The sequence below is a fragment of the Triplophysa dalaica genome, chromosome 7 (assembly GCF_015846415.1).
Source record: "Triplophysa dalaica isolate WHDGS20190420 chromosome 7, ASM1584641v1, whole genome shotgun sequence".
Lineage (NCBI taxonomy): Eukaryota > Metazoa > Chordata > Actinopteri > Cypriniformes > Nemacheilidae > Triplophysa > Triplophysa dalaica.
The window spans coordinates 10,337,440-10,349,532 of record NC_079548.1 but is presented as its reverse complement, the minus strand read 5'-3'; the positions used below and the strand labels follow the sequence as shown (position 1 = coordinate 10,349,532).

The following is a 12,093-nucleotide window of genomic DNA, read 5'->3' as shown; positions in this document are numbered from 1 at the left end:
TTGCACTTGTTGTAATGGTTGTTTATTCAAATATTTATTTGAAGATATTTACAAATATTACATTGAATACCTTGCGTAAAACTACAAAAATGAAGGTAAAATGTTGCATTCATGGAAGAAAATATTTTAGCAGCTTGAATGCATTCTTCCTAATAAGGATACGCAGAACTTCCTGGACAAACACAAAAATGCCATTATTTTGCCAGCACTGTTGTTTTCTCTTCCCATCTAACTTGGTGACTTTAGTTAGAACTTGATGAATCATTTACATGAATATTGAAGTAATTCAATATTTACAGAAAGAGGCACAGATAATAAAAGCATAAAGACGATCCTTTCACATATCCAAGGGGAGAGTATTAATCCAGTTTGGGTTGACATGTTGTGTCTGGTCAAATTCCTACAGGAGAGAAACATTGGAGAATATACAGTAGTTATATAATCTTAAAGGATGCTCTTTGAAACCACATTCAAATGGGCGGGGGATGCCCTCTTCTGGAATTTCTCTGAAGCCAAAGCATAGGGTGGGTTGTGGTGAGTCCTCATCTTCCACCCAGCACTCTGATCTTACCTGCATTCTAGCCCTTCTTAGACCCCCTCCTCTGGATCATAGGGTTTGAGCCTGACCTGCCTTCTAGACTTTAGAGTCAAGAGCAGAACATCTGCATCTCCCTGCACTACAACTTTTTTCTGCTTTCATCTGTCTGGTAGGTGGTGAGCTTCTGATGCCCTCTTGTTTATCAGGGGGTCTTATTACTTTAACATACTTAATCTCCTTGCATGTAAACTGAAATAAGATTTAATCGTACAGTTCTTGAAACTACAGGAATCTGCCAGGAAGTCATGGGGTCATTGCTTGTCTGCCGAGTAAAGCATTACCCTAATCATTGTTTCAATTCATCCAAAAATTTAAGTTTTTAATCTTTTAAAAAATCTTTATGCAGGTTTTCACCATACTGTGACATTTTCTAGGGACTGGTCTGTCAAGCTTTAAAAGCTCTTTATTAATTCCCATGATGATTTTGTGACTTGTTCGAAAACAAGCAGTAAATAATCAAAAGGTTTATTTTTGCATTCAATTTCTGAATTGCATACCACGTCACAAGGTGCAAACAATAGTCCAGAAGCACTTCCGGATTCATTTTTTTATGTAATTTTATTTCTTTTTTTTAATTTGACATATATAATGAAATCTTATATTTCCTTTAGCGTTTTGATTCTTTTATGAATGTTCTATTTTGTTTACACGTTTGCGTAGTGTTAAAAACTGAAACAGGAAGTTCTTCTGGACCAGGGTTGTTTACGTCTTCTGTAGTGATTTTAAGGATTATAACTTCCTGCAGTCTCCTTTTACATCCTGTTAGAATGTTAATCTCTCATTTAGACAATGTGGGTTCGTTTTTGTAGTGAGTAAGTTAGAACTGATCAGAAACGCTCACCTGATATCTGAAAGATTCGGTTTGCCTTCCCTGCTTCTGTGTATTCTGTAGTCTATTTAAGAGAAAGGCTTTGTCCTTTCCTTCCTAAAATGAAAGAAACATGGATTTACAGAAATGGTTGTTCTTTTTGAGACACAAGAACAGTGGATGCAAAAGTCCGCAGAGTTGCAAAGCTTATTCGAGCTTAACACTCACATTCACAATCTGCTGTCGTAGAGTCCTGATGAGCTCTTTCCGTCCCTGAGTGATTTGCCAGAGAAAGTAAGTGATGACACTGAAAGAAACAATAAGGGAAAATGTGACACAGCTCTCCTCTGAAAAAATGTGGTCATAGAAATGGAACCACTGTAAACACGTGTCAACTTTCAGACGTACAAGATGATGAGAGTAACCAAATAGTAGAACAGTTCGTTCCTCAGCATGTTTTCAAATATCCACCAGACCCAATGAGTTCCTGGAAAGTTCTCAATGTAAACGGTCCAGCTGAGGATGGTGTGGAAGGGGGTTTGAAGGCCCTGGAAGGGCCCACAGTAATTGGAGGGCTTCAAACTGAAAGAAAGGTAAGACGAGTATTTGCACGGCATAAAACAAATGTTTTTACTGTAAATGCCTTTTTTAACAATTGACGGGAGCAAATATTGATACCTCCACACTGTGTATGCTACCATGGACAGCGCCCCCACAAACGAGGGGAAGAAAAGTAAAGCGATGAAGACCGTCTGCATCTGAGCGGCTCTGCCTGTGTGTTTGGGCGGCTGACAGTTCATACTCAGACTGAACTAAAACATAAACAGGACAGTTGAAGACAAAGCTCTCATCGGAGCGACAGATGCAATATCATCTCAAGAGGAAATGATGCCGTAGTGGTGCTTACCTTTTTCACGTAAAAAATGATGAACAATTTGATGACTTGCATTACAGGAAGAAGGGGGGAGAAGTAAATACCAATCCTGAGGAGACAGGAAGGAGTATTAAAGGAAAATTAAACTACAGAACTGAAGAGACATCAATATTGACTTACCAAGCCAGCGTCTGGGCGTAGATTAAATCGAGAACATTCCTAGCAATGTCAAACTCTGGGACGCCAAGACTCGGGACGCATGTGGTTCCAATTACACTGTTAACATTTTGAAAAAGTGAAATCAGAGTAAATATATTGATTTGTTTCAGACTTAATCGTTGGTTGCTCTTATCACATGAAAGACTATTCTCATGAATGCAATGCAAACATTAAGGTTTTTAGTAGAAGAAAAGAAAGCTGTGCGAATTTATTTAAGTTACAAAAGAATTGTAACTTCCCAGACAACTGTTGAAATAGTTGATGTATTGAATGGGTGATTTATCATTGTTGATTTGTTTTTCCATTCAGATACATCCTAACAATCACCTCTACATTTTTTCACAGGTGACAGGTACAGTGACTCAATAACTGAAAAGTTAAGAGTATATTTCCTGGTCACCATTGTTAGAAGTCACATGTCATAAAGCTGTTAAAGAAATAAAACTTTTCTCATAATTTCCTTGCCCTCTTGCCTTTTCAAATCTGTATGAATTTCTTTCTTCTGCAGAACATAAAAGAAGATATTTTGAAGAATGTTGATAACCGAACAATGGCGGTACCCATTGACTTCTATTGGATGGACACAAAACCAATGCAAGTCAATGGGTACCGCCATTGTTCGGTTATCAACATTCTTCAAACAATCTTATTTTGTGTTCTAGAGAAAAAAGAAAGCCAAACAGTTTTTAAATAAGAAGATGGCAAATAAATCAGTCAGAATTTTTTTCAATGGTGCTTCAGATTGATGTAAAGCTAAAAAACTCTGTGACACAGATTGTTAACCTTAGCAATCTATCTTTCAACCACAATATATGTCTTTAATTATATGACTTATTTTCTTTGACTTACTTGCGTAGAAACTCGCCAAAAAAAGTGCCAAATAGACAGAAAATGAAGTCAATCATCAGCAGTCGATACACACTCTGCCCCACAAAAGACTCCCAACACTGAACCGGAAAAGATTACAATACAATAAGTTTAGCAACACTGAGACAACTTTATCATGCTTTGCTTGTTAGCTGTAATAAAACACTTACCGCCATTTTCTGGGGCACGGAATTCAGCCAGTAATAGCAAAGGATTCCCAAAATAGACATCTTCAAAACAACGTTTCTAGAATAAAAACAGGCAAAAAATACATCAGAATGGCGAGTTCATCTGAGGAACTTTGAGGCTTCTCATTGCAAACAGTGATCCCACCTTGCGATGCCGATGTAGATCTTTGCCCGAGGGTTAGAGTAACGCTCCATTATGCTAATGAGGGAGTAGAGGAGAGGCACTATCAGGTTGATGAGGGACACCACCACAGGCAGGAGAAGAGTGGAAGCCTCTACTGTTAAATCATTCGCATTGTGATCCGGTCTGGAGGTATCCTGCAAAACAGAAGTGCATGAGCGTGACATGCAGTGAATCTATTGCGATTTTGGTACCGCAAACTCACCAGCTGATCTATTCCTAGAAAGTAGATGCCTGCACATGAGCCAACAGCTAGACCTAAAGAGAGAAGCCAGGCCAGAACGTGGAGAGACAGATACTTCATCCGCACTGACACTGACATTGTGTGTTTCATCTGTAACTTTTCCGATAAAGACTCCTGGAAGGCACAGAAAAAGTGAGCCAATGAACACAAAGTAAAAGCGATGACAACCAGTGATGATGAGCAGGTATGAACCTTCAGCTGAGTGCCGAGGTTGTTCTTGTTGTTCTGTATGGCTTTCTCATTGACAACACTGAAATCCCAGCTGCACAGCAGACGCCACGCTCCTCCAGAGACGGGTCCTGACTCCAACACAAAGTTCTTCTGAAAGGATCTGGACATGCTGGAAAAGAAAACCAATTTGCATTCATTTCTGGAATAATATGAAATAACAGGAAATGACATAACAGGAAATGAAGTTGTAGGTTTTTAGAAAGAAAATACTTCAGGATGTTTTCCCAGCCATATGCAAATGCTATATAACACTGTTAAAACGTTATTATGCCTATAAATACCTTTACCTATAGATAAGAGACACTCCACACAGCACTAGATAAGCAGCTATGGTGAAGAAATACGCCAACTGCATGTTATAGGGTGGCTCGGATACAATCACTTCACCATTATAGCCTCCATAGAACAGCACGGTCTGGTTAAAATAACCCTGTGGACACAGACACACTCAGTCACTCCAGATGCTGAAGATTGAATGTAGTATTAATGTATGTAGCAGAATGTAGTAAAAATGAAAATTCTGTTATCATTTACTTACCCTCAGATTGTTCCAAACCTGCATACATTTCTTTGCTCTGATGAACACACAGGAAGATATCTGGAAGATTGTCAAATCTCACCCCACATTGACTCACATAGTATTTATTTTTCCTACTATTGCAGTAAACGGTGGATGAGATCTGACATTCTTCCAAAATTTGTTGCCGTGTGCTACGCAAAACAAAGACATTTATACAGGTTTGGAAAAATCTAAGGGTGAGTAAATGATGACAGAATTTTCATTGATGGGTGAAGTATCACTTCAACACTCACCACTCCGGTGAGAAGCTCAAGCCCTCTGAACCCAGTAACATTGCTGATGTTGGGTGCGTGCACGATTTGGGGGATCGTGATGAAGCAGAAATTGATGATCAACGAGAAGACGTTGAATTTCAGGAGCCATTTAAGGAACAAAAAGTAAGAGAGGACAGAAGTACCAAACCTGCCTCCTATCTCCTTTAGAGTCCCATGCCACACAACCAACCACTGTCTGGCTGATGCCACGCTGGCACCAAATCTACGAAGCGACTGAAGAGGTAGTTTTATTAGAAGTGCACTTGATATGTGGATGAAACATGCGCATGTTGCTCAACCAATCAGAATTGAAAATGAAAGCTATGTTTTATAATCATGTTTTTATCTTCTTACCCGAGACACATGCTGAGTACAATCTATATTAAAGATGTTTTTTGAGGTTTTGACAGAGATCGCTCTGCTCCTGTTGAAGAAGGTGTCAATTCATATTTAGAGAAAAGCATTTTATGAATTATATTTTGTAAAAATGTATCGTAATGACCTGATTCGTCGCCTTTCATTGTATGACATAGGTAAGGACCGTATGGCTTGAATTCTTGCCCTGTCTGACAGATTTGCCAGCTCCGATACCAGTTCAGATGTATCTGACGTCACAAGTAAGAACATATGCCATCAAAACAATGTCTTACTCAAAACAATGAAGCTATTTGTTCCATTTTGTCGTACAATAAATTTACATTGAGTACCACCACCACCGGTCTATTTTATACATCACACACAAATTCAGATTGTGTAAAACTTACTGTTTTCAACTTCCTGTTGAAGTTCGTATGCTGTCGGTCCCTGGTTTCCCAAAGATGTTCCCGGTTGAGGGAACACACTCATTCTTCTCATCCTCCCGTTTTGATCAGACGTTTGTAAATAAGTTCCTTTGAAATGTTACATTTGTACAGTAATGTAGAAACATTCCCAAAGTATCCGACTCATGAATAACGCTGCTGGGTTTATTGGAGGAACAAGGAAGTAATTGTGTAAGATACAAGGTGCAAGTGGGCTGTATGTCGTCTGATCTTTGTGTCCTGTTGTCCGGGTGACAGGTTTACTCAACCAATACCATGCTTGGGAACTCTGTGGCCAGGTGTTGTATTACATTTAAAAACGCATTCATCAGTAATTCATTAACTCTCTTCCTGCTCTTCAGTAGAAACGGTTACAGACAATATAAGGAATGCATAGAAAGTCGTATTTTAATGTTATGTTAATTTTAAGGGACGACAAAAATTAAGAAATCAAGAATACAAGATGAAAACTCGTTTGATAGAAAGAGCATTTTATTTTTTATTTGTGCAACGTCAGTTTGTCGTGACACGAATTATTTCTACAAATAGACCGTAGTAAATTATTAGCGAAAAATAATTCCATGTGGACCTTTAAATGACGTAACGATTGTAATTTAGCGTGAATAAATAGCTTGAGATATTTTCTATTTTTTAAGAAACGGGAAATACTTATTTTTCAAAAAAACAATGGGTCTAAAATGATTTTTTAACAATATTTAAATATGTAAAGGTTTGCAAAAACTGCAATCTAGTCTTCAGCAGTAGATGGCAGTTTTGGACCATTCATAGCGCCTCCCCTTCCCTTTTTCTGCAGAAATGTCAAAATCCAAGAATTTTCTTCATAGGGTTTAAAGACTAAAAGATTTAAATACTGTATGAATGCTTTCAGTCAGGGTCTTTTTTAAAAACTTTTTTGTTGACACTGGCAGAACATTTACACTGCTTAAATTGATAATGGGGTCAAGATTAAAATTTCATAAAATCAACCACGATAATCTATTCAGTGCCTTCCATTTAGGATGACAGAGAAAGAATGAAAAATAAAAAAGAGCAGGGATAATTGTGTCAGAGTGTTAACTATAGGCTTGCATAATTAATGAAGGTGAAGCTTCACAGTGATTGCTTTAAAATACGCTTGCAAGCAATACTGTGTGTGTGGATATTATATGTGCACCTTATGATACTATTACAGCCCTATTATGAATTGTCTCCACCCTGTCTTCACCCTGCCTTGGCTTAATTGATATAGCAATGAAGACATCAAGCAAACAGATTGCCAAGCGTTCATTACCTGTGATGTTTTTCTTTAAATGAAACATGCACAGAAATCCAATAACGGCAACAGATCCAGTATATGATATCTGTAGCCGTGTTATTGTAATTGTGCCATTACTTTTCACAGAAATGTTTCATTTTTATTCTATTCTACTCTTTGCTTGACCCGTCCTCTGTGGGTCAGCGTAGCTCTGTATAGAATATCACTTTATTGTCACTGTTTAGGAACAATGAAATACAGTTAAGCAGCTCTTCTGGATGACAGGGGAAATCATAAAAAACACAATTATAAAGTTATAAGAAATATGAATAAAATATAAACAGTACATGTACATAATAAAATGTAACGTACAGTGTATGTGTATAACTTTAACTATAAGATGTAACTATACTAATGTAAAGTTACAGCTGATAGGATTAGCCTGACATGTGATTCGTAAACTTGATCAAGCGCCAGTTAAATGGTGTGAACCTTCAGTCGTGTGATGCCTCTGACCTGAATAGCATACCTGTCCAAGGCCAAACCATTCAAACCAGTGCAGAATAGTGCAGAATTTTTACACTGATCACCTCGACCTTAAGAATATGCTGGCCGTCGTGCCTTTACTTAGCTCTTATTACTTATCACGTGTGGCACAGCATCATGTGCGAGCTGTACGGTTTAGTAGATCAGAAATGGCCCCATTGTGAAATAAAAAAAGGATTAAGCCACTTTAACCCCATTGTTTACAAACATATTTGAGACAACGCCACACTGCTTCTCCAACCCTATTTTGGTCCATCATTGTGGCAGGGGGTCATGACCGTGACAAATGTCATTTGCTTCTGGGAGATGGCATAAACATGCCAAAGCAGTGACCGTTCAGCGGGGTGACACTGGGGGCAGATGAGGCCATGGGCCATCTACCGCTTAGCAACCAGTCACATTCTGTTGATGAAGACGTAAAGTGTTAGACAAAAGGGCAGGGGATGTTCATGGCGGTGGGGGCCCTTTTTGGTGAAAGGACCGGAGTCCGAAAACCAAGAAAACATCATCCGATTAATATAAGGTCCTCTTTTCATTCTGTCAAAATGATTCATGAAATATTTATGGCAATAATGGGAGGATTATTCTAGTGCAGTGAAACCCGATCAGAATGGGTAATTGTATCCAGTGCCTCCGTGCAGGAGAGTGGAGGGTGCTGCAAGGGGGGCACGAGAAGAAATGCGACTTTAAATCAGAAGCAAATAGTGCTCGGTGTCAGTGAAAATGAAGGCGAGGGAACGCGCTCCGTCACCGTGGTGAGATGCGACTCAAGGATGGATGATGTCTTGGCATAATTAAATGATGTTGTGGCCTCTTCCTTTGCCTGTACTTGTATACTCCTTTGATTTGTTGGTTATTGTTCAATTCTGGCTCTCTCTGACTCATATTTGGCACGGGGCAGCTTACATGACCTTGTGATAGAAGCTCTGTGCTTGTACTGTATGCAAAGTAGACATTCAATTATATAATCGTGCACACATTAAGATAGAGTTATCTCAATTGTTTCGATATCAAGAATGCGTATTAGCTTCTTTTCCATTAAAGACGGGATGTCCGATGTTTAAATCACCAAAACAGACACACCCCTACCAGCATCTTTCGCTTTCGTCAGAACTCGGCTCGACTAATGTCCATCCTGTGCACTGTGCACCTTACTGCTGATTGGCTACAATGTTGTTTTTGTACTCGGCCCGACTTTGTCTATACAAGCGTGATTCGGAAATCAGACACCCCGCCTTTAAATAGTTAAAGTTTAAAATACTGTGTATGAGTGCCTGAATGAGAATGCGTATTGCTTTGAGTATAAATGAGACATAATGAGAGTGATTAAAGCACAATAAAAGCACAGATTCTGTTATTGTCAAACAGAAGTCAAATATATAAAAAAATTATCTGGAAATTATTGGTTGAAAATGTTGGGATTCTTTATTATTGTCCCTGTTTCGCATCTAAATCCGACTGAAACAATTGGTTACTTTACAGATTTTTAAATCTTCATATATTTGTTTAAATATTACGTTTGTATTTTATTAAATTTGTTTTCATATTTAAATAATATATAAATAGAATATTTTATATAATAAATAAATATTTTTTAAAGTTGTTATAAGGGGGACCACAACCTGGTTTTGAATCATGATTTAAAGGTCCAGGGAACGAAATGTAGCCACATCTAATGGCTGACACAGGGATGAGATGTCGTCACATATAAATGTAATGTAAATGTAATATCCCATTACAAACATTTAAACAAATATTGTGTATGAAAAATGATCACATGCCTCAAACACTAGCTTTGTTTAACTGATAGATATTTGGCAGTATGTGTGCTATAAGTCCGATTTTTGTGGAGTGTGAGTTGTTAGTTTGGGGATATATACTATATACTTCTTTAGATTTTTGTCACATTTTGTATTAACCAGTATAATTATTTTATTGTTATTTGCTGTACGGCAATAGTGGCCTTAAATTTCTTCTAACTAGCTGTTGATAGGAGGAAGAAGAAGAGAAAAAGAGAGAGGTCAAATCGGATGTGGACTTGATGCCAACCAAACCTGAACTTCCATCCTGTGCGCTGCCCACTGAGCAACAGCTTTGACCTGTGCACGCCATTTTAACACCACAAAGTGCTCGTATGGTAACAGAGCTGCTGAGTCAGCGTTCATTCAGAGACTCAAATGTTCAGTTTACAAGGTAATTACATTTCTTCTAATTTGATTTTCAATTGTATCAATTCAACAACATTGAAACTGCATAGCTCTCACAATGACTAATTGGCATCAGTAAAATGCCAAAGTCACCTGATTTGATGAAAGTCATCTGATTGTCAGGTTTCAAACGGGTTGCTTGTAATTTCCAGACCTGGTAACCCTGACAAGACATTATGTTCATCACAATGCATAAAGAAGTCCGAATGGATCTTTTCCAACATGTTTTAGCCCATAGATTAATATTTTATACAGGATTTCACCGTCATAATGTATTTCCTCTTTATCTGAATTATGAAATTATTGCATGTGTTGTGGAGATTTTCTTATATCTACAGTCGTGTTTGCATGAATTTGGATTGATTTTGCATTTGCTATATGCTGCCTTTGCAAAACTTGGCACAGGGAGCGTCATTCTGTCCTCCTTTAAAGCGGCTTTAAATTTGGTAAAACTGCATTGGCCTTGTTAGCTGTGAGTTTAATAGCCTGTTTTCATATCTTGATCTTCAACATTGCAAAATCCAAGTGGCCACTGTCTTGCATGCTAATGAAATGGTTCACGAGAGGTGAAGGGATGGGGTGCTGCCCCAGAAATGTTTTCGGCAAATCGCATCGAAAATGTGTAATTTGAAATCGTCGGACAGCATAATTTGTCAGGCTCGGTGCTCTGTCATTAGTCACAGTGTCAGGTCAGGCAAATATTTATTGGGTGCCTTCAATAATAAATGAAACATAGAGGCATCAGTCACTTTGGGTTTGGGAGATGAGTAATACGGCCTCATTCATGTGGCGGTACGGAAGATGTCCTCTTTGCACTGTAAACTTTAGCATCGATATACAGAGAAACCTACAGCCCATCAGCTACGAATCGCCATGGGGCATTAGTCATGAACGAGCTCCAAAATAATATCAAAGCTCGTAATGAGGTGAATTAATAAGGTTACCGTATAAGGAACGTGCCTCGGTATTTAAAAAGCATCAGTGTTCAATGTAGCCTGAATTCCCCCATCTCATCTTTGCACATTTATATTTGCCTGGTTTTTCCCCTCCGAAAGAATAACTAATGGCTGCGAATATAAAGCGCAGAAGCGCTCGGATTACGGCAGCCAAATCTTCCGCTCTTGAACATCTAATGTGGCGAAATGTGTCGTTATGATAATATTTCTGCCAGACTCGGTTTTGCTTTAAGACCCGTCTGTCACAAAAAGTCCCAGCGTTTTTTTCTCACTCCGGACCGCTGTCTTAAATCACCAAAAAGGAAATTAAAATTCAGTACGTTTTCCAGCATCACTAAAACACCAAATGGTCCATTCATATTCACGAAGGCCTATTATAAAGTCTAAATGTGCATAAATGTCAAATTGTAAATAGCCTCCCGTGTTATTGTGCGGTCGGTGAAAATCGTGGCTGAGGTTCATCTACTCTTGACCGGTGTGTACCTGATTTTACCGGGCTTCTAAACAAACATTCATCGCGAGCAAGCGCGCTTTATATCTGTCCCGTCGTGTCCATGTGACCACCAGTGATTGGCCGTTCGTAAACGATTCGTTGATTTTGAACAAATCTTAAATGTGACTCGGGAAGAACGAGTCGTCTTGGTAAGTGATTCGTTCAGTCGCGCATGCGCATTGTCACTACCGCGAAAACGCGTATGCTTCCGGCCGAATCAATTAACGGCAGTTTAAAAAAAAAAGTAGTTTTACACAATTCGTTCCATACCGGAAATATTTTTTTAATAAACTCTTTATTGAAAATTGTTTAATGTCTTTTGATGTTAAATGCAATTTTCAATAAAGAGTTTATTAAAAAAATATTTCCGGTATGGTTGTTGTGTTTCCGGTTGTGTCAAACTATGTATATTAACCGTGACATATTTTGCCAAAAAAAACCAAAAAACTATTATGTATTCGTTTTTCTATATATAGTAAAATGTTTTATAAATAAAAAATATTTCTCACTCATGACACGTATGATTTTTTTATATTGTATTTTCAATGGTATTAAAAAATAAAATAAAAAAGTATCAAAATGAATAAAAAAAACACTATTTTCCGCTCTTAAAAGGGTAGTGTAGCCTTATCCCTCGTTCAATACATTTCTCCAAACCATTACAAATTGTAATTTGTTTAATGTCTTTTGATGTTAGGTGCAATTTTCTATAAAGAGTTTAAAAAATATATTTCCGGTATGGAATGAGTTATGTCAAACAACTTTTTTAAAACTGCCGTAAATTGTTTCGGC

The 12,093-nt window shown here is 38.0% G+C and overlaps 1 protein-coding gene across 1 annotated transcript; it reads right to left on the bottom strand.

Annotated features, from left to right (window-relative positions):
- Positions 1-18: 18 nt before the first annotated feature.
- tmc5 (transmembrane channel like 5) lies at positions 19-6,059 on the bottom strand. The gene is made up of 17 exons (XM_056752052.1): positions 5,809-6,059; positions 5,547-5,649; positions 5,399-5,468; positions 5,024-5,278; positions 4,498-4,640; positions 4,172-4,319; positions 3,941-4,093; positions 3,700-3,872; positions 3,537-3,612; positions 3,349-3,446; positions 2,461-2,556; positions 2,314-2,389; positions 2,085-2,218; positions 1,815-1,988; positions 1,635-1,713; positions 1,440-1,523; positions 19-400 (listed from the first exon to the last, which is right to left on the bottom strand). Exons 1-17 carry the CDS (start codon positions 5,897-5,899, stop codon positions 338-340), a joined length of 2,016 nt encoding a protein of 671 aa, XP_056608030.1. The 5' UTR covers positions 5,900-6,059; the 3' UTR covers positions 19-337.
- Positions 6,060-12,093: the final 6,034 nt, after the last annotated feature.